Source organism: Blennius ocellaris (genome assembly GCF_963422515.1).
Source record: "Blennius ocellaris genome assembly, chromosome: 22".
In the NCBI taxonomy this organism is placed as follows: domain Eukaryota; kingdom Metazoa; phylum Chordata; class Actinopteri; order Blenniiformes; family Blenniidae; genus Blennius; species Blennius ocellaris.
This window is the reverse complement of record NC_137671.1, coordinates 2,018,090-2,041,503: the sequence shown is the minus strand read 5'-3', so window position 1 is coordinate 2,041,503 and position 23,414 is coordinate 2,018,090. Positions and strand designations below refer to the sequence as shown.

The following is a 23,414-nucleotide window of genomic DNA, read 5'->3' as shown; positions in this document are numbered from 1 at the left end:
TATGGGATTACCGGTAATAAGGTCCAATCTTGTCTTACCTGAATGAGTGAATGAATGAATGAATTTAAGTTGTCACTGAGACCAGTTAAAACTCTGCAAATCACTGTACCTCATATTAATTCATTTACTGGAATATACACTGGATAAAATATGACTTGGATTCGACTGAATATATTACCCCGTAGTGTTAACTGTAAAAGGTGTTCTGTAGGATTACTGTATTTAAACTACAAGTCAATTTACTCGATACTAATTCTAATGTTTGTGATATAGTTTTCCTGAGCTGATTCTCCAGGAGCAGAGACGATGACAAGAAGCGTGGCAGAAATAATTGTGAAAGATCTGCTTTTTTTCCTACACTTTCTTCATTGAATTAAAAGAAGAAAAAAATCCAGACGTTCCAATATGTGGGAGAAAATCGATTTCTTTGAACATTTTTACTATGATAAAGTATTTTCTGTTTACCTATAAACTCCAATTCTGTCCTCGGTTTTAACTAATCAATAAAGCAAAGGGAGTCTCTTCAAAAACGTCAAATATATCCAGATTGATCAGTCTGACGACGCACTAACCTTGAATATTAAAAAGTATCGGCGATACTGGCCCTGTATTTACTTGGTATGGGATCGATACCAACTCTTGGAGTGTCGCACACCACTAGTGTCCCGGACACGTCTGGTACTTGTGCTCCGTGGGTAACCACGGCTAGCTGTATGTAGCATTGCGTGCTACGCGTCTGTGTCTCACTGTATACGCTCATGGTAGTAATGAAGAAATTCAAGTTTGAAAAGGATCTCATCTTGGGTTTATTTCATACAATGAGAGTGGAACCTTCCACAATATTGAAGCTGCAGGAGCAGCTGGTTGATCTGCTTCACCCAATAGCGGTTAGCATGGTGGCTAGCGCTAGCTGAGCACCTGGGACGGCCTTCAACCGGTGGATTCTCCGTCTCTGGATGACAACACACGGCCCAACTTTCCTCTGTGTGGATACTGCTACACTTCAGTACTCTCACTTACATCTCACGAAGATGTCGTCTCAAAGTATTTTAACTTGAAGTACTCTGCGGTGTACCTCTTGTGGTGAAGTGAATCTTGTGCTTTTCAATTTGTTGTTGTGTTTAGTGACTTTGTCGACGTGGTTTTGCACTTCAGGGCCGCCATACAGCTGCGATTTAACGATCCCTCCAATTTGGCAAATCTTCCCTATCGACTGCATGTGCAGTGAAACAGACTTTAATGTGCCTCTCCAAATATAGCGCCAGTCATCATTAGCATCGCTGAGAGACATTAGTGTGATTGTGACAAACACCCGATTAGAGGAAGGACCTCCAGCTGCACACTGAGCTGAACATTCTCCCAGTCCGATCAGGAGACTAATGGAGTGTGTGCTTCTGCTCGGAGAGCCTCTTCTGCACGTCCCGCAGCTTTAAAATGCAAAGTTTGTGTCCTGAAAGGCCGACGTCGACTCACTGAGACGAGCAGCAGCTTCCGCTCTGCGCCGGGATGGAAATAGAATTTGAATGTCAAAAAGCAAGTTAAAAAAAACAAGACGAGACTTCACTTCATCTTTGTTTTTTGTTTTTTTGAACTTTATTTTTATTTATTTTTCAATCATAAACATGAACATGAGAACTCGCGTTACAGAACCTTCCTCCACAGCAAGACAGCGTATACATGACAGTGTAAGAAAAATAACAATAATAATACTTTGACAACAGAACCGATATGAGACAAATACATAGAAAGATGGGCAGTTACAACATTCCCGTGTCGTGTTGGTGGCCAATCAGTTCGACAGGTGTTTTTCTATAGGGAACCATGTTCTCATGAAGATCTCAGACTTCCATACGCCTCTCTCACTTTGTGTTTCCATTGTCCCACTGCTGGTGGCTGTGGATTCCTCCACTCTATTGTCACCATTGTCCTTGCAGTCATCAATAGTATATGTAAACAGGTGCTTTTGATTTTTTGTAAACTTGTTCTCGGGAGTCAAATCAAGAAGAAACTGGCCTGGCGTGTGCGGTACCTCGACTCCCAGAACCTTCTCGCACTCTATCTTCTTCACGCCCCTCCAGAAAGGAGTCAAAATTGTGATAATCACTTCATCTTTTATACCTGATTTATTGAGATTAAGCTGGCAGGTCCAGGTAACAGACACATTCACGCCTGTGTAGGGAGAACATGCAAACTATCAACACGTAAACGTAGCTGCCATCCATACATCCAGACATGAACACGAAGAAGAAGAAGAAGAAGAAGAAGAGGGAAAAACAAACTGCGAGGGAAACATGTTGTAATCCAGGATCATTATCTTTAGTTTTCCTTATTTCTGTTTTCCCTCGCAGTTTGTTTTTCCCTCTTCTTCTTCTTCGTTCTTCTCATCCTGTGTTCTTGCTCAGTGGAACCACACCTTCCGGCCGGTAACACGGTGAACCATCACCACTTCAAACGTTCCTCTCCCCCCCCCATTGTGCTTTGAGGCTTTTTTTTTCGAGATGGGAGAGAATGTGCAGTGGAGAAAACTGAACAAGTCCAATTGGTCGTTGAGGCAGAAAGTGGATGCTGGGGTTTTTTTTTTTGTTTTTTTTTTCCCTGGCCTCTGGGCTGCAGCCCTGCAAGACCTGGACCAATGCATGTTTCCATCATTACCAACTGAACAACTGGTTTTTTGTTTACGGTGGAGGTGCCGCGGAGTGTTTGTCGTCATCAAACCAGAGGAAATATACTGGGAGCGTGTCTGTTGTGTTCGTCTGCCCATTCAAGTCTTTTCTTCACTCGGTTGGTTTCAGATGCAGCTTGATAAACGTCTCCTCCGTCAGACATCCAATTTTCTCAGTCCGCCGGTTTATTGAGCTCCAGACGGTGGTTTTTTTTTTTTATGTCTGTCCTTGATAAACTCAGCTGTGAAATGTCACTGTGGGGATATTTCTCAGCACATGCTTTATTATTGGTGGTTTTCTACCTTGGAGCCTTGCAGGAACACGAGTGGCCCGGATCTTGCAGGGTTATTTAAGCTGCTCGCACGCGTCACTGTAATTGTTCCCTTTTTAATTAAACGCTCTGCTCACTGAAGCGTCGCAAAGATGTGGGTAAGATCATTTTATTAAAGACGTGATTGTGATTTGAAAACTAAAGTCAAGCAACTTAATACCGAATACATCCAAGGAAAGGAAAAACGACTGTGGATCAGTAGAAATGAGATCGTTGCTTTGGTTTAATATAAATTACTTTGGGTTGCGTTTTGTGATCGCGCAAAAGAAGGAGTTTGGAAACCACTGTAATATGATGCAAAAGCAGTTTTGCTGCCTTACTATTGACTCAAAGTTTTGAATCTTGTAATACTTCCAATTTATTACACAAATCTAAGTGTGAGAATTTGAATTCACAGATTTGACCTGCTCTATGAAGAGTTAACGACGGGGCCCGGAATTAGATTTAGATTAACTTTAACGTCTCGCGTTCACTTCAGATTCATTCATCATTGCTTTAATAACTGAGTATTTTCCGTTTGCCCTACTTTACACCAGCTGATCGTTGTGTTTTGCAGCCGATTCCAGGTGGAGGCAGGTTGCAGGGCGTCCGTGTTTCCCTCAATTGAATGAATTTATCATCCTGAAGCTCAGCAGAACGTGTGTGTGTGTGTGTGTGTGTGTGCGTGGACGTGTTGTGCCGGGTTCAGGGTGTGTGTGTGGGTGTGTGTGTGTGCAGGAATCAGCCTGTTAGGACTTGACGTCGGCAGCGTTCAGTCTGAGAAACGGTAATGAGACACACTGTTGACTCCTCTGCTGCCCCACCTTGTGTGTGTGTGTGTGTGTGTGTGTGTGTGTGTGTGTGTGTGTGTGTGTGTGTGTGTGTGTGTGTGTGTGTGTGTGTGTGTGTGTGTGTGTGTGTGTGTGTGTGTGTGTGTGTGTGTGTGTGTGTGTGTGTGTGTGTGTGTGTGTGTGTGTGTGTGTACATTATTGACAGTATCTCCTGAGGCACTGAAGTGTTCGGTTGGGTCTCAATTGCCAGAATGTTTTTTTAATTAAAATGATTTTTTTCCAATCACATTAATTTTTTTTGACAACCATTTACTGTCAAACCAGCTCATTTAAAAACATTTCCCTATTATCAATGTCTACGGGGCGGCACGTTGACGAACACTACAATAACTATACGATTCCTGACAGACATGAGTAGAGGGAGGGGGAACCGAGAGCCCCTGGCCCCTCACGGTGCGGAGCCCCCCCTGGGGAGCGAGGTCTGTCCGGTCCGTCTCCTCACGGTGCGGAGCCCCCCGGTCTCAGAGTCGGACGGTTCACATGTGGCCTCCAGCCGCTCTGAGCTGTGGCTTTTTTTTGTGCGTGATGAAAATACAGAAGCAGCTGAATGAGCACAGCAAAAAAAAAAAAGAATTCAACTCGTATGTCCTCTTTTTTTTTTTCCAGTTGAATCTCGTTCCAGGGGCAGAATTCGGGGGCTGGGTGGGCAGTGTGGATGAAAATACCAAGCAGCCCAGATTAAGCTCCACAATCATTTCTCTAATCTCTTTATTTCATCAGCTCAAATCCAAAAAAATCAAATTTTCACTATTTAAAATCATTAAAAGTTAACATTTGTTGTGTTTTGTACAGTTAGATTAACATATTTTCACATTGTCATTGAGGTATTTCAGATTTTTCCCTCAAAAGTGGAAAAAAAGCTTCAAAATGGTTTAATCTAAAATCATAAATGTCTTTATGTTGCTTCCTACGATAACTGGAATATAATATATATGCTATTTCTACATCTATGACATAAAGACTGTTCAGGTTTCAATCATTTTATTTCATTGTTATAGAACATTTTGGAGTTCCATGTCTTTGATTGACCCATTAGAAGAAAAAAAAAAAAGGCCGAAATACACGAACTAAATTAGAATTTAAAAATAAAAAATACACTTTGGGTAAATCGTTGACTTTTGGAGCTAAAATGAGTGTTGCTGAGAGAACACGTGGAGTTGAAATGAACAGCCCACGAGGGTCCGTTAATGCACAGCGCTGTTAAAAACCCTGCCAGACACTTTAAGTACCTTCTGAAAAACACTTTCCTCGGTTCATCCCACACAACAGTTCCAGTCCATTTCCAGAATAAATCCTTTGTTGTTGTTTTTTCTTTCTTTTTTTTATCATCTCGCAGCGGATTTCTGATGGCGAGAGCAGGTGCAGTGGTTTGTACATCCGGCGTCTGCCATTATTTTCACCCAGCGGGTTTTCACATCCGTTCAAACACACCTTTTTTTTAAAAAACAAAAAAGGTTTACAGCCTGTTTACATGATCACAAGGTTCCAACGGCTTCCAGTGAAAGTAGAAGGACGATGAGAACAATAGGCAGGGGGTGTTGTTCCTGCAGCCTTGAACTGCTCCGACGGCGTTTACTGAATCAAACCTTTCCACGTTTTCCCAGGGAGCTGCAGTTCTTTCTGTCCTGTTTGGTAATGAAGGGAGGCTGTGGGAGGAGGATGTCAAGAGACTGGATGAGAAGTTGTCCAGCGTTTCGCCCTGAGGCCGTTTATTTTTAGGGTTTTTTTCTTTTCTTTCTTTTCTTTTTTTTTTTTTTTTTTTTAGAGCATGACGCTTATATCACGGATAAATACCAGTCTGTTAGCGGCTGCTCTGGTCTGAAGTAGAAGGAGAGCTTTTGTTTGTTTTACACTTCAGGCTCCTTTACTCAGACATCAAAGGCGTTGTTCTAATGGTCCTTTATGACAGTGTCTGAGACGCGGTTGAAACCGCTTTGTATTGCTCCCTTTACGCGACGATATTTCAAGTGAAAACATAGTTTTTATGTTTTCGTCTCACACAAGCTTTTGTTCACATGACAAGGTTTTGAAAACGATGCAGTTTCTATGTTGGGCCACCAGTGGGCGCTGTTGCCCGAGCATTTTGAGAAACGTTGGGTACGTCCGAATTGTCCCTCCTATCTCCTGATCTAGGGACTCCTCCTGAACCCCGGGAGGGTTTTGTGTAGCGGCCATGATTAGGACTGTCTGAATTCTCAATAGGAAAGGAAAGGAGGCTCAATGCTTCCTTTAGAGCCTCCTTTAGCCTAGGAAACACTGATGCTTCCTTTAGCCTAGGAAACACTGATGCTTCCTTTAGAGCCTCCTTTAGCCTAGGAAACACTGATGCTTCCTTTAGAGCCTCCTTTAGACCAGCTAATACTGACCCACAATTCCTTGCAGCGACAACATTTAAAGGGCCGGCTCATCGGAGCCTCCTAGCACCTTTCCTTAACTCCTTTAGGAAGCGCCCTAACACCTTTCCTTAACTCCTTGAGGAAGCCTCCTAACACCTTCCCTTAACTCCTTTATGAAGCCTCCTAACACCTTTCCTTAAAACAGGCTAAATGTGAGATAACACAAAGATGAAATACGAATAAAGAAAACCGTCACTAAACTGCTCTGCTTCTGAAATCCTGCTCATTAAACTCCTGCTCCCAGTGTCGTCAAACAATAGGAAAACAAAAGTCTCACGGGTGCATCTGGTGATGAAGATGTCCGAGAAGAATGAATGATGTGTCAAAAACACGCCATGAAAATGTCGTTATTTTACGCTGATATATTTTGCCTGTTACCGTCACGGCCCCAACAGATCAGCGCCTGAGAGCCGAAGCACATCCACATTCAGTCTCTGCCATAACTTTTCCCAGCTCCAGACGTGACGGTTCCCATCATGCATGTATGAGGATGGTTGCCATGGTTCCAGTGCAGCTGTGTCATCAGTCCATGCCGTATATATACACAGAATATATGTGAGCGCTGTCAAGGTTTCCTGGATTTCTCGGTGATGAGCTCGTTGGTCCTGCACCTCCCACGTTCCTCCTCCTCCTCCTCCTCCGTCTCGTGTTGTTGTTGCGATCGCCTGGAGAACCTGCTAAATCTCCTGATCCGGATCCCGTCAATCCCATTACTTCTCCCCTCCAACACTCAGACACACACCAGTTAATGCCGGCCGGCGTTAATCTGCCGTGGTTCACACACCGTGTGGTCCCGGCAAAGTGTTTGGTGACTCAGCCACTGTAATCTGATGCGTACTCTGATTTAAACACTCCTTCGTAGAAAGAGAAACAATCACAGACGTGTGCTTGATGAATTAATGGCTTAAATGGACCTCTTCAGCTTGAATCTAATAAAAGAACCTGCTTGTTTTTGACAAATAATTATTCCTAGTGGCTACTTGAGCGTTTCTTGATCATATTTAATTTGGATTATTTAATATTTCTTTTTAAAGTTTGATCAGTTTTTGCGAGAACAGCAGTATTATAGTTCTTCACTTTAAGATCAAATCTGTTTACTTGTATCCTGACACATTTGCTTTATTTCACGTAATTCTGCTTACTATTCTTAGAGTGCTGTACTTTTTTGACCGATTGGTTGGTTGGTGCGTTGGACAGTTTCTCGGTTGCTTTGTGGGTCGGTTGGTTGATTGCTGAGTGCTTTGGCGATTTGTCAGTTTGCGGTGAGATTAGTTGGTCAGTTGGTGGCTGGAGGCATCAGGTGGTCAGTCAATCCGTCAGTCGGCGGGTGGCTCTGTCTGTTGGTCGACCAACAGGTTGGTCGGTTGGTTGGTTGGTTGATTCCTCAGGGGTTGGATTAGGTGTTTAGTGGGTCTGTTGGTCAGCTGGTGGGTGTAAGGGTCAGTTGGTTGGTTTATCAATGGTTTGACGTGGAAGTGGGTCAGACGCATGTCGGTTGGTTAGGCTGAACGTTATTCAGCAGGTCCCTCGGTCAGTTGGCGGCTAGTCTTTCTCCGTGTTTTGGTGTCCGTGTAATTGTTTACATAGTTAATAAGGGGAATTTCTCTGTTACAATACCAACATATAACTAAGACATGTGAATATAACGGCTTCATGGTATAATAAAAAGTAGAATTCGACAGGAAAACTGTGCTTCAACTGAACGAACACATTATCATCCTGCTCTGTGACTCAGTACTGACCTTAACTAGCCCCGGGAGGATTTTACATTTCCTCTGAACAGCCCCGAGTTGACAGATTAGTGTTTGGCATCGATTTGCGAGTTCTTCACCGGGGGACAGATGCTGATTAGTTCTGAAAAATGCTGAGTCATGGACTGGTGTCCTCCCACGGATTGGCTGAGGGGAGGATTGGTCCTGCTTATCGGGGGACGAGACGTTTAGTGTTCCGCCGATCTCACCTTGCCTCCAGCTTCAGGCTCGTGTTGGCGGAAGATGAATGGATGGGAGTTGGGAATAAATAACCGTTGACTGCGTGAGGGGAGCAACAGAAGAAGAAACGGTTTCCCTCAGCGGCTTCCTGTGTGTGTGTGTGTGTGTGTGCTGGTAGCTCCGTCAGATGCTCAGTGGGAGTTGGAGTAGCACTGTGCTGGCAGAGTCTCCGTCACGTACGGTACACCAGCTTCATCTCCGTGTCCAAAGCGTCACGTTTAATACCGACGAACAAAGCTAAATCGCCTCCTTTCTTCTGGTTCGTCATCGGGAGGATTGGCTCAACGGTAATACCAGGCTGCCTTACTTGTTCTTCCAAACACTCCCGATTCCTCGAGCTTGTCACCAAACTAACATCAACCTCTCATCCACCATTTGAAGGGATGAAAGACGCTGAATGTCTTCTGGTTCAGTGTCTTGCTCAAAAGTCAAAAGTAGTACCCCATGACCTGTTTGGGTTCTAAAGCAGTTCTCAGGTACCAGAGTTAGACCTTGGGTTCGTCTGTCAAACTGCACAAAGTTCCTGTGATTGTTCCTGGTACTTGGTGAATCTTCCTGTGATGGTTCCAGGTACTTGAATCTTCCTGTGATGGTTCCTGGTACTTGATGAAAATTCCTGTGATGTTTCCTGGTACTTGGCGAATCTTCCTATTATAGTTCCGGGTACTCGAATCTTCCTGTGATGGTTCCTGGTTCTTGAATCTTCCTGTGATTGTTCCTGGTACTTGAATCTTCCTGCAATGGTTCCTGGTACTCGATGAAGGTTCCGGTGATGGTTCTTTGTACTTGACGAAACTTCCCATGATGTTCCTGGTACTTGATGAAACTTCCTATTATGATTCCTGGTACTTCATGAAAGTTCCAGACTTTGATCTGAGCCAGCTCGTGATATAATCAGTGTTCCTGGCTGGAGCTGTGAAGGGAGAAGGAGCCGGGTGACATCTTTGTGTGATGGACGAGTGTCTGTGGATTACAACTTCCACACTCGTCAGCGGTTTGATGGTTCGAACCAGTCAGACCAGCAGGACCGTGTGTTTTCTGTGAGCCTCTCGGGGTTTGTTGGCCGTGAAAAATCCATATTAAAGCATTTTCCTCGGCGAGCTTTATGTCCCGTCAGGTCCCTTTCAAATGAAAGCGTCTCACACATTCATGTATATTTAATGTGTCGCAGGCGTTCGGCGTGAGACTGGTGAAAGCCCCCGTTCATTTCCCAGTGGACCCCCCCCACCACCCCCCACCACTGGGATGTGTGTGTGTTTTGGCTCGGTGTGTCCACCCATCTGTATAATAATCTAAATGGCCTCAGAGCGGCGCGGGGTCAGAGGACGGGGGATCTGTGCTCGGTTAAACAAACACGTGTGTCCTGGCGGGCAATACCGCCTGTTACTGCATGTTGGCGAGCCCACCGCCCTCGTCGTCAAGTTGTATTCCTGTAACTGTCGTACGTCAGCCCGTCAACTGGGTAAATGGGAGGAAAACCTACAGTACCTGGGGAAAAAACTGTAGCGCCTACTCTGTCATTAAAAAAAACAAACATTTAAACAATCTTTTTCAAGGATTCTTCAAACCAACAGCCAGATCCGTATTCGTCATGTCAACGACGGGAAGAAAACAGCAGAGAATACATAAATATGTATCTGCACACATGAATACATGTATGAGAGATATTCTCCGCGACACCTTGAGAGCACGCCACTTTATCAACACCAGCTGGAACGTCAGATTATGTAAAAGCGTGCAAATTCATCGCCGCGTCAGGGTGCGTTAGCATCGCTGCCCCGTTTCCTTTGTTGTAGGAGAGAAAAAAAGTGTGTGTCGCCATTGGCCACAGGTACGAGACGGTGCAGGTGTAGGATTAGACGTGCGTCGCTCCTGGAGTTGGTTTTACGAGAGAGAGAGAGAGAGAGAAAAAATCCAGTATCTTAAAGCGAAAGTCACAAATATAGAGAAGGAAGGAAGAATGCACAGAAGTGTATATGGTACAATATATCAATATACACAAAAGTACAAAGAACAGAACGTGTGTTTTACATATAGACCATGCAGTATAGACACTTTTTTTTTTTTTTTTTAAATAAGAAAACGTCGTCTCAGCAGAAGCAAACCTGGAAATTATACAAGACAAGTAATAGAACATCGTTTTGAAAGTAATGGCTTCGTTTTGGCAGTTGACCTTGTACTGACAACACACACACACACACACACACACACGCACACGCACACAGACACACACACACACACACTGTTTTTACGGGGACGTGTCAAAATAAAAGCACTAAGTCCAGGAAAATATGGACGGGGAGTCGTGACATCACGGAGGAAACTTTGTTCTGATTGGCTCTACTGAGCATGTGCAGAACTACTGGTTACTTCAGGGCCAGGACCAGGACCAGGGCCAGGGCCAGGGCCAGGACCAGGACCAGTAGCAGCCTTTCCTTTAATAAGACATCAGAGTTCTTCCGTCTCGGACCGACGACTCGTCTGAACCGAGCTCTGGTTTGGTTGACAAGGTGCGGTAGTGAAGCAGGGAACGAGGGAACACGACGCCCCGGCGGGACTCCAGAGAGACGAGTGCTCCCTCTCTCGCCTCCCTTGAGCAAACACCCCCGTCTCAGAGCGGCTCCGTTTATAGTCCGCCAGGCACGGGGAAAGACCTGCAAGTGATCCAATCTGACAGAGAAGGCCCAGCAGGTGGTCTCTCTGAGGCTCCTTGTTTAAGCTTGTGGTGAGGTGTGTGTGTGTGTGTGTGTGTGTGTGTGTGTGTGCTTTGCTGCCGTGGCAACCGGAGTTACTAGTATTTGAGGCTGCCTTACGTAACGGTGTTTTGTTGTCGATGCGGAGAGGATTTCCGTGAACAAAGTGGAGCTTCTCTCCCCACTGACAGCCCTGGAAACACGTTTACCCTCCCGTCATGTGTTTTCACTGTGAAACACTCCAACCCCCCCCACCCGGTCCTGGTCCAGGTCCAGGTCCAGGTCCAAGTCCAGGTCCAGGCCTTGGTCACCATGGCTGCAATAACTAGTTCTTCTGCACATGCTCAGTAGAGTCAATCAGAACAAAGTTGGCTCCCTGGTGCCATGACTCCTTCCTCTCCTGGACTTGGTACTTTTATTTTGACAGTCACCGTAATAGCAATCCAAATTGGTACTTTTATTTTGACAGTCACCGTAATAGCAATCCAAATTGGTAGTTTTATTTTGACAGTCACCACAATAACGATCCAACGTGATGGCCTGTCTATGAGAATGTACTCCCGCTGTTAAAGTTTAGAACTCATTGGTGTGTGTGTGTGTGTGTGTGTGTGTGTGTGTGTGTGTGTGTGTGTGTGTGTGTGTGTGTGTGTGTGTGTGTGTGTGTGTGTGTGTGTGTGTGTGTGTGTGTGTGTGTGTGTGTGTGTGTGTGTGTGTGTGTGTGTGTGTGTGTGTGTGTGTGTGTGTGTGTGTGTGTGTGTGTGTGTGCGCGCGTGTGTGCGTGTGCGTGCCTGTGTGCGCATGTTGTTTCATTACAAAAATAACCAACAGCACCAACTAGTGGTCTGACGTGCTGATGATGTCGTTTTCAAAGCGTTGCCATGGAAACAAAAAGGCCAAAACAAAGCGTTTCTATTTGAAACGGCGTCTCGACGAAGCCCAAACATCAAACGTTGTTCTTCACGTCACACTTCATGGTCTTTCCGTCCGAATGTTTGGACTTGAGCTGATATTATCCATAAATAATATCTACAGATGTTTTCATCCCAATTGGAGGCATTTATTTTGAAATATATCTGTTCCTATAAACAGTCTGCAGCTGTCGTCCGTTGCACTAATTGTTTAGCACGAGCTTTTATTTTGATTAAAAATCTAATTCTAAAAACTGCAATTCTCTCTTTTGTTTATTTCATTCTCATTATCTCTCCGGGAAGGTCAGCGTGTCGAGGTGGTCGCGGCGTTGACGCTTAGCCATGCCAATGCTTTGTGTGTGCAGGCGGAGCGCGGCGGCTGCGATGTCAACATCCTCACCATCCCCGTGCCGATGCGCCGCGGCGGCTCAGAGTCCAACCTGGACGTGGTGGACGGCGCGGGACACGAGGGCGTGGGACTGGACTTCACCAAGGGGCCGCTGGGCATCGACAGCCTGCAGCAGAAGATCCTCAAGGTGAGCCGGGGGGGGGGGGAGGGGCCAAACAGCCACAGGCACAACCTCCACGCCACACCGGTACTTTTATTTTGACAGTCACCATAATAACAAGCCAACTGGGTGGTTTTGTTTTGACAGTCACCGTAATAACAATGAAACGTGGTTTTATTTTGACAGTCACCGGAATATCAATAAAACTTGGTAGTTTTATTTTGACAGTCACTGTAATAACAATCCAACTTGGTGCTTTTATTTTGACAGTCACCGTAATAACAATCCAAGTTGGTGGTTTTATTTTGACGGTCACCGTAATAACAATCCAACTTGGTGCTTTTATTTTGACAGTCACCGTAATAGCAATCCAACTTGGTAGTTTTATTTTGATGGTCACCGTAATAACATCAATCCAACTGGGTGGTTTTATTTTGACAGTCAGCGTAATAACAATCCAACTGGGTGGTATTATTTTGACAGTCACAATAATAACAATCCAACTTGGTGGTTTTATTTTGACAGTCACCATAATAACAATCCAACTTGGTGGTTTTATTTTGACGGTCACCGTAATAACGATCCAACTGGGTGGTATTATTTTGACAGTCACCGTAATAACGATCCAACTTGGTGGTTTTATTTTGACAGTCACCGTAATAACGATCCAACTTGGTGGTTTTATTTTGACAGTCAGCGTAATAACAATCCAACTGGGTGGTATTATTTTGACAGTCACAATAATAACAATCCAACTTGGTGGTTTTATTTTGACAGTCACCATAATAACAATCCAACTTGGTGGTTTTATTTTGACAGTCACCGTAATAACAATCCAACTTGGTGGTTTTATTTTGACAGTCACAATAATAACAATCCAACTTGGTGGTTTTATTTTGACAGTCACCATAATAACAATCCAACTTGGTGGTTTTATTTTGACAGTCACCGTGATAACAATCCAACTTGTGTGTGTGTGTGGTTTGGTTACTAAAACAACCTACAGCACCATCTCGTGGCCCAACAAGGAAACTACATCGTCAGAGGAACATCGTTTTCAAAACATTGCGCAAACGTCAAACTTTCCTGAAATAAAAAATGTTAAAACGATGCGTTTTCTTTTGAAAGGTGTCACTAAGGTGTCATGAGGCACAAAGACTGAGGGGAAACAACAGAGACAGGACTTGATGTACTTCAATATGTGTATCTCTGCGCACACATACATGTATAATACATATTGTAAATGACGGCGAGGCTGTTCATCATGTTATAAGTCAAAATAACACCTCAGATTAAATCGAAGGCTGCAGTTCATCAACATGCCAGCTGTGCTGCAGCGTCCTTGGATGGGAGAGATCACAATGAAAGACAAGCCTACGCATTCAATTTTACAAACGTTATTCTTTCAGTCGACTTTTCAAACATGCAAATATATTTACAAAGTATAAACTTTACATGTGAAATGGAAAAAAAGCAAACTTTCAGCCTCCACATAATCCCACACAGATGCAAAATGTGGCTAATTAGCCTCAGTCCTGCCGGGTTGAGCGGATTGTTCTGGATTAACGGCAGCAGCGCAGCAGACGGATTAATGACGGATTAATTTAGCATTTACATCTGTATAATCATCCTTTTTTTTTTTTTTGGTCTGCCAATCTGATATTTAAATTCATAGAGCTGTTAAGTTTTTGTATTTCAAGTTTGCCTGTCTTACTCCAATAATGCCGTGCACAACTTAACCCTTTCATTGCTGCGTTTATTGACATTTTATGGCCAGAAAATGTGTATAAATGTGCGTTAAGTGAGTGTTAAACGTCACGGAGGAGATCGGCGTCTGTTGCCGTGGCGACGTCGCTTGCATGACAGTTCGCGTCGAATACAGCTAGCATGCTAGCGATGCTAACTCGGTTCCCGTCAACAAATGTAGTGTTTGCGAAGGTCTGCCGCTCTACCGAGTATAGCTCTAGTTTTTTTTCCTGTGTGACCAAACAGACAGACTTCAGGACAAGAGGAGTTGTGTACATGGGTACAAGGTGGCAGCAGACACCGTGATTCTCTGCTTGAGTTTTTTTTTTTCCCCCCAGCAACATTAGAAAAGGTTTGCACATGTTAAAAACAAAAATAAAATAAATTTTAAAAAAAGCTGTGGGAGTTTGATCTGCCGCCACAGATCTGCTCCACCGCTGCAGCTGAAAGCGTCCCATTAGGCCACTTTGAAGCACGGGGATGTCGGAGGCTTCCACTTCAATACTAATAATAATATGTCTTTCTGAAATAAACGAATAAAATCTAATATAAGAATAACTCCTTGCTTTCCAATGGCCCGGCTCTGCTCCGACTCGGACCCCTGATGATGCAAAGCGCTGATTTAAACCACCTCTGTGCTGAAAGTGCTTCTGTTTTTAAGAACCGGCCTGCGGGGATCTGTGTTGACGCGAGTCCACGGCTCATTAAAGCCATCCAGTGGGGTTTCCTCCTCAACAGAGACTCCTGTGTTGTTCAGCGAGGAGTCACCTGATCAGACCGTCTGCTGGACGTCATGGAGAAAGAAACCGACACGGAGCCGAGCTCAGGGCTGCATGCAGGGACGACACGCCTGTTTTAATGGTGTCAGAGTACAGTTTTACTGATTAAAGCCCCTAATTTGCCTCCGAGAAAGTCTTTAGTCCACCTCTCTGATCTGCAGTCTGGAAAAACATTCCACTGGTGGACACGCCCACTCACACCAACATCAGATGGTCAACATATCCAGGATCTCTGTTTCCTGGCTGGACTGATCCAGACACTCTCCAGAAGCAGGTTATCAACTCTCCGGTTCAACCCAGACCTACAAGGGGCGGAGCTTGTAGCATCTGACCAATCGCAGAGGGGAGAACCTCTGCCGACCATATTTACAGATCATGAAGGAGCAGTTAATCTAGTGATAAAATGAAGAATTTAAACACACACACAGCAGCTAATAGCAACACTGCTGCTGCAGCAGCCAAAGCCGATATAAACGGACTCGGTTTCACTTTTGTTCCAGCAGAAAGGTTCCAGGCAGAACTTCCTCACTGCTCTTGTGTGCGAGTGTTTCCTGTTGGAATATTAACTCATCGCCGTGACGACAGGAGGAGTTCTGCATCCATAAATTCCCGTTTGTGCGGCATTATCATTAACCTCATTATTCCAGATCAACCGTCGTGGAGAAAAACAGACTTGAGAACAAGTCGAGAATAAAAACATCCCTCAAAGCCTCAGTGACCAGGATTTATTTTATGTAAAAAAAAAAAAAAAAAAACATCACTCTAAATTGCTTTCTCCTCTCCGCTGCAGCTCAGCCCTGGACCTGTGTTGTAATTGCTGCTATATAAATAAAGTTGAATTGAAATCAAACGGTGCCCAAATCACCGTCATTTAAATCTGGAAACAGCAGCCAGGGGAGAAGCTGAGAGAGGAAACGGACAGAACATCTGGAGTTATTTAATAAAGTATTCATGGGAAAAATGTGAGGAACTTCAGTCTGTGGGCTCAGATATTTGTCTTGCTCCCTCCCTTCATGTCTCCAGGTGACGGAGCAGATCAAGGTTCAGCAGACGGCTCGCGACCAGAACGTGGCGGAGTACCTGAAGCTGGTGAACAACGCCGACAAGCAGCAGGTGTCGCGGATCCGCCAGGTGTTCGAGAAGAAGAACCAGAAGTCGGCGCACAGCATCGCTCGGCTGCAGAGGAAGCTGGAGCAGTACCACCGGCGCGTGAAGGACAGCGAGACCAACGGCAAGCACAGCCACAAGGACGGCGGCGGCGGCGGCAAGGAGTCCGGGACGCACAGCAAGGAGGGCAGCCTGCGGGACGTCAGCGCGGCGGGCCGCCACCCGACGCTGGACAAGGTGAAGACCATCGGGCCCGGCGTGTCGCTGTCGCCGCCCTTCTTCTTCAACAAGTCGCTGGGGATCGCCAACCTCATCAGGAACAAGTTCGGGAGCGCCGACAACATCGCCCACCTGAAGAGCTCCATGGAGGCGGGCTCGGGGCTGCAGGTGGAGGCCGGCGCCCGGGGCCTGAGCGGCAGCGCCACCGCCATCGCCAAGCCCGCCAAGTACCAGAGCGACGACGAGTGCTCCACGGGCACCTCCGCCTCCGCCGACTCCAACGGGAACCCGGCCGGCGGCTCGGGGGCCGGCTCGGGGGGGGCGGGCCGGTCGGAGTCCGGCGGCCGGCTGGTGGAGATCCTGGACATGGTGCGAGAGATCCGGGAGGCGCAGACGCAGCTGGCCGACGACATGGAGGCCATGAACACGCAGTTCAAACGGGACTACGGCTACTTCACGCAGGTGATGCAGGAGGAGAGGTACAGGTGAGCACAGGCCTGCGGTCCAACGGTCTTTCTTTAACTATATACCTTGCAGCCTTTGACAGTGTGCGATCGTGAGCCGGCCGACTGCCACCAAGTCCTGAGTTCACATTCAAATCTGGACTTTCCGAACGACACATTCACCCATTCACACACACGCATTCACACATCATTGGAGGCTGCAGCCGTGCAAGGCGCTGTCACTCCAATGGGAGCAGTTTGGGGTTCAGTGTCTTGCCCGACGACATTTCGGCATGTAAGCAGGCAGAGATGGGAATAGAACCTGCAACCTGGAGGGGAGCTCGCAGTGTGTTAGCAGGCGGCGAATGGAGGGGAGCTAGAATTGTGTTAGCAGGCGGCTAATTAAGTGGAGCTAGCAGTGTGTTAGCAGGGGGATAATGAAGTGGAGCTAGAAGTGTGTTAGTAGGCGGCTAACAAAGTGGAGCTAGCAGTGTGTTAGCAGGGGGCTAATGAAGTGGAGCTAGAAGTGTGTTAGTAGGCGGCTAACAAAGTGGAGCTAGCAGTGTGTTAGCAGGCGGCGAATGGAGGGGAGCTAGAAGTGTGTTCGTAGGCGGCTAACAAAGTGGAGCTAGCAGTGTGTTAGCAGGCGGCGAATGGAGGGGAGCTAGAAGTGTGCTAGCAGGCCTGATCTGACCGTTTACATTGATTTCTGCCACAGAGACAAATAAACGACGTGGAGCTCAATCGCTAAAGAAAACAGTTGACCTGCAGTAAACAAGAGATTCATTCTGTTCTTTCTGCTGCAGCTGCATCAGTGATCATGGATCCATTGGACGTAGCTGCGGCTTTTACAGTTCGATCACTAAGGGATTTATTGATTATTTACTATTATTAGTATTTATTGAGACAGCGCAGCTTAAACCCTCCAGCCTGTTGCTAAGTCAACCAAGGCCAAACGTTTGAGGGGGGGGAAGACGAACATGCTGCTGCTGCGCCGTGAACACGCACGCACTCACGAACACACTCGTAATCATGCGCCTTCTCTTCACGTGTCCTCGGCTCGCCGCCTCGCCCACTGGCGCCAGGTACGAGCGTCTGGAGGATCAGCTGAACGACCTGACGGAGCTGCACCAGCACGAGACCGGCAACCTGAAGCAGGAGCTGGCCAGCATCGAGGAGAAGGTGGCGTACCAGGCCTACGAGAGGGCCAGAGACATCCAGGTGGGGGGGAAACTGCCGGGTTTTAACCCTTTAAGCCCACAAGTTGTGAATTATTTTTTTTATTATTATAGTATGTTTATTGTACTTATCCTACACTTTGCCACCCCCCATCATAGTTTATTCTCCTTGTATCTCATCCTACGGTATATTTTGCTCCCCTTAGAACTTATTATACTTTATTATAGTTTGTGATTTTTATCTTATTTTTTAGTCCTATTTAAGTCATTGTATATAAGATCCCTCTATTCTACTAACTGTTTGCACATTCCTTGTCTTTCCTTTCCTCATGAGTCCTTAAGAGCAGAATGTTACGAGTAAATTTCTCCACTGTGAGATCAATAAAGGCTTATCTTATCTTATCTTATCTTATCTTATCTTATCTTATCTTATCTTATCTTATCTTATCTTATCTTATCTTATCTTATCTTATCTTATCTTATCTTATCTTATCTTATCTTATCTTATCTTATCTTATCTTATCTTATCTTATTAGAGCAGAAAATTACTAAGAACCGTTCATTTCCAATGCCGCTGATTCACATGTGAGGCAGGTGTCGCGGCTCTGTAGCGCCTCCCACAGGCTCATTGTGCTTGTGTGTGCGCGTGTGCGCGTGTGTGTGTGTGTGTGTGTGTGTGTGTGTGCGCCTGCAGGAGGTGCTGGAGTCGTGTCAGACGCGCGTCTCGAAGCTGGAGCTTCTGCAGCAGCAGCAGCAGCAGACGGTGCAGCTGGAGAACGCGGACGCCAAAGTGCTGCTGGGCAAGTGCATCAACATCATGCTGGCCATCGTCACCGTCATCCTGGTGTGCGTGTCCACCGCCGCCAAGTTCGCGGCGCCGCTGCTGCGCAGCCGCCTGCACCTGGCGCTCACCTGCGTGGGCGTGTCGGTGCTGGCGCTGCTGTGGAAGAACTGGGAGCACCTGCAGTGCGCGCTGGAGCGCCTGCTCCTCGCACACTGACCCCCCCCCCCCCCCCCCCCCCCCACCCCCCCGGACCCTCCCGTCACCTCAGGCTCTCTCTCTCTCTCTCTCGCTCTCTCTCCTGACGCCAGTCTTCAATGTAGCCTTACCGCCGCGGAGGCTCTGAGCGCCGCGCCTCTCGCCACCCGAGGCCTCGCCGTGCCGCGACGACGAGTTCAGGAAGCAACGACGTGAGGGGAGGGAAAAAAAAAAAAAAAAGAGTCGTACAAAGTCATGTGACTATTCCTGAGGTCCGTGTGTTTTGTCACAGCAGACTCACATGAGACTCATTCGATGAGTTCACACCAGATCGAGGAGGAACTCCCTCCAGATCCACACACTACCCCCCCCCCCCCCCCCCCCCCCCCCACTCGCTCAAGATTCCAGTTTGGAACAGCAGTTGCAGGATGGTTCCATTCTAACTGGAATGCAGCTACATCCCACAACGCGGGTGGGGGGGGTCGAGGGTCAAGCTCAGGGAGCAGCAAACAGCTGTGGGATTCAAACCTGCCAACTCCTGATCCCAATTGTAGCTCCTCTACCTCCCCGGCCTCCACCGCCCCCACCCCCCTTTGGATCATGGTGACTTGAGATTCTCAAGATTTCTACGTTACTCGCTGGCGATTCGGTCGACGCCGGTTCAAGATTTGCTCGACGTTCGAACAATATTTGCTCCAGATTTGCCAGACGACACTTTGGTTTGTGGTTTTAACTCCAAACCGGCATGAGATTCATCTGTCGCTCGCTTTATATTCTCTTGATGCTCCCTTGAGTTCCACGCGACATTCGACAAATGAAATTATTTCACACTTGTGACTGTTCTGCAACGGACGTACGACTGACGGCCAACAGTTGTTTGATTGCCGACAGCTGTTGACCGTACAGATGTGCCAGGAGTCGTTCTGTCGTCTGAAGCAGAATGCAGACGAAGCTGAAGTTGTGGTTTTCATCTCTCGGACGTGTTGTCATTTGTGGAAACTGACATGAGATTGGAGTTTGTATCTCCAAGGTTTTGAGGGCCAGCGGAATAAACCAAAACAAACCAGAGAAAATGTTTAGGCAACTTCCGCAACTCTGCAGTCCCAAGTGAGCGAAGGGCTTTCCTCGGATCTGCGTGGCGGTAAGGGAACCTGCCGGAGCTCCGCCTCTCGCCTCCGAGGAGCGGGGACTGGCTGTGACTCCGCCTCCTGGAGCAGCGGGGGTCGACGTGCCGCCGCCTCACGCTCCGTCTCCGTCGGCTCGTCTTTCATTTTCCTCGACACGCCTGCTTGTTTTCACACTGCGTCTGAATGTGGAACTCTGTGTTTGCCTGCTTTACTGTGATTTATCAGGGAACACTTTGACCTTTTGGGGAACACGGGTTTTTTTTTTTTTGTTGCTATTTCTTGCGTTCCAGCGCTTGTTTTCCATCTTATACAACACTTTGTCCGATCTCGGGTTGCCGAGAGGTGGAGCAGTCACCGGCTGGATGTGGGAACTGTCACGGCACTCGTAAGACGCTCACAACACCACCGCAACATGCCCTTGATTGACACTCACTCAAGAGTCAGGCCCCGCCCACACGAGCCAAAACCACCTTTGTCTCCCCGGCGTTCTTAAAAAAAACATTCCGTCCACACGTCACTATGAATTCGGCTTAACACGAGGCTCCGGGGATGTAGTACACATGCCAGGCCTTTAGGGGCGCTGTGACTCACCAAAAATGTCAAAAATACAGACGAAGACAAGGAGCACGTAGAAATGTAGAAGTAGACTGCTGCTCATAGACTTGAAAACCAATTATTATTATTTATTGGTTTCGGTTTCACTTGTTAGCTGGTGACTTCTGCCGCCAGCCGTTAGCAGCAGCTGACGTTAAACTAAGACAAGCAAACGCTACGATACTTTAAACTTTAATGGAAATTAGGTTAAATGATGTTCTCCGGGAACGCTACGGGTTCTGGTCGGGTTTTTAACATCTGCTGTGAAAAGCGGAGGCTGGAGGAAGAAGGTCACCAGTTAACAGGGGGACCGGTTAATCCTAAACACCGGCGGTATGGTGGCAGGGAGCCCTCCTGATCCTGGTAGCGTGTCGCTCCGTGGAGTTCCCGAATCCTCTGGTCTTTTTTCAGATCGGGTTTCAAAATGGTGGCTGAACGAGACCCTCTCCTGACTCATCCGTGCGCCGGCCAATCAGCGGCTGCCGTCTGGCGACGTTACACTGTCTGCCCGTGTGGTGGGTTCCCGATACGAAGGCACCTGGTAGCGGGGAGTCGATGATGAGTAGAGTCCAGTGGAGCAGGGCCGAGGAGGAACTCGTGGAAAAGCGCCAGAAGACACTTCCTGGCGGTTTGCCAAAGATAATTCAGCCAGACTCGGCTCAGTTCTCGCTCTCGTCACTGAATTCTTTGCTCAATACATGCTTGAAATTCACACCATATTCCAGATTCATACGGACTCTTACGGCTCGATATTCACGTCACATTTCTTCACTGAAGACTCAATAGTTCTTCCTCCAGAGTTGTACATTCTTGCATCATGCTGTCTCAACATTTGTCCAACATTTGTCGTCCCACATTGACTCAGTTCTCCCACGATGGTGTGAAAACTCACGAGACGTTTTCCTGCAGCGGGAAAAAACGCTGTCGCGATACTTCAGTTTCTTGAACGACACGAGGACGGAAAGTGATGATTCTCCAAAACGTCAAAGTGTTTCCTGTAAAGAAAAGCTTCTGAGCCGCCTCCTGTTGTGGTAACTTGATGATTTCTGTCATGTGAAATTTATTCTTGATTATTCTTTTCTTTCTTTTTTTTTTTTAAAGACAATACTTTGATGTGTTTCTGCAGCTTTATTGACCAAGAGCTCCGTGCGGACAATGTGAGGAAGAGGAACCCTTCCTCACAGGTGTTGGAAAAAAAATCTCCTGATTCCTTGGCATTGCCTTTTATTTTATTTTTTATTTTTTGTAACGATGTGACAGGAACAAACTGACGTCTCTGTTGAAGCCTGCGCGCTGCGTTTCGGCTACAGTGGAGGGGGGGGGGGGGGGGGCTTCTGAACTGAAAAGCCTATTGAGAGAGACGGCGAGTGGCCACTTCTGCACTTCAAATGTCTTTTCTCTCTCGGCCTTTTCTATCTGGAGACTCCAGTCAGATGAATAGAGTGCAGACGTCCCGTCCTGACCAGGGGAAGAAAAAAAAAAAAAAACTGCCTGCACTAAAATGTAAAAAAAACAAAACAAGCATTTCAATGAAAATGACCAGAAGGTTTCCAAAATTTAGTCCCCCCCCCCCCCCCCCCGTGTAACCTGAATGCATCTCGTCATCTTGGACAGAGAGGACTGAACAAATGTAGCTCCTGAACCCTGATTCACTGTGAGGAAGAGGAGGAGGAGGAGGAGGAGGAAGAGTGGCTGATGCCTTCCCAATGCAGCTTTCATCGTCTGTCTCTTTGTATCAAAAAGAAAGAAAAAGAAAAAAAAGCCAAATACAAAGATTTTTTTAGCTTGTTTTATCTTCAGTTTCTTACCAGTCCACATTTCTTCCACGCTGTCCTCTTTCTGTCCGACATCGTTCACTTCTCTTGGACGTGCTTTAGTTTCTTGGTGACGAGTTTTGGAATCGGAGAATAAATCTTTGTTTTTCTAAGACATTTTGTTCGTCGGGCATTATTGATCAGAACGCATTCTGATCGGCTCTGCAGGACAACATGAAAACCCACTTTGTGATTTGTTTACTTTACATCGCTGGGGGGGGGGGAGAAGCGCACCATTCGGTTTGTAGCCATAGTCTCAAATTAATGACACCAAGCCCAACCAATCACCATCCTATTCAACATTCCCCTCATCAGACCACGCCAGGAAGACACGACACACAAAACCTTATTCACTGCTGGTTGACAACATACAACTCATAAACTAAACTACATGAACTGAGCAACAAAAACACAACACAACACAATCATTACCAACACTACAAACCTATTATAACCCCCAATAATTACGTTTAAATCTCCCATAATGCATTGCAGCTATCGGCTCCTTTACTGCTACACATTATTAAAATGGAAGATAAATGTGGGAGATCTGGATTGTTGGAACCATGAGTGTGAGTGGTGTGTCTTTAATGTCCTGTAGTTGTTGTGTAATTCACTAGAATGTTCCGTCACTCTCAACAAGTCTGCAATGAACCTCCCAGAATTGTCGGCGCTCCACCGCAGCCATGATTGTTGGGTAATGACGTCACATCGCTGCGTCGTTCAGCTGTGAGAGCAGTGTGAAGAGTAATCATGTATAAATACTCTTCACCACTAGATGGCAGCACAGAACTTTGCCGGTGAAATGGAAAGTGACAGACGTCAGTGTGGTTCATCTCCACCTCCTGCTACCATCTTGTATCAAACCACTGTGTCAGTGACAGTGATGGAGAAGTTTTTAAAAGGGAAGCTTCCCCCAGGGGGCGCCAGTGGGGAGCAACTGAAGGGAAAAAACTGATGAATATTTTATTAAAATGCACATTTGTTTTTGTTTTGTAACTGTAATGGAGATGAATTAAAGTAGAGAATTAACTTTGATGCAGGCTCTTTGCTCTACTGCTCGTTTCGGCTCATCTTTGACGACCACAGCGACACCTGGTGGCCACA

General features: G+C 46.5%; 1 protein-coding gene across 2 annotated transcripts in view; it reads left to right on the top strand.

The window, feature by feature from the left end:
• tmcc3 (transmembrane and coiled-coil domain family 3) overlaps positions 1 to 23,414 on the top strand; it is a 34,999-nt gene that overhangs the window by 9,536 nt on the left and 2,049 nt on the right. Inside the window, exons 2-6 of one of the 2 annotated variants that reach the window (XR_013937106.1) lie at positions 12,178 to 12,348; positions 15,870 to 16,657; positions 17,701 to 17,836; positions 18,488 to 21,524; positions 21,620 to 21,677. Coding sequence is in view for 1 of the 2 variants with exons in the window: in XM_080518131.1 (XP_080374257.1) it covers positions 12,178 to 12,348; positions 15,870 to 16,657; positions 17,701 to 17,836; positions 18,488 to 18,793 (1,401 nt within the window). In the remaining variant the exon portion in view is untranslated. Of the gene's footprint in view, positions 1 to 12,177; positions 12,349 to 15,869; positions 16,658 to 17,700; positions 17,837 to 18,487; positions 22,393 to 23,414 lie in introns of those variants that run through there. The other variant, XM_080518131.1, reaches the window with a different exon arrangement.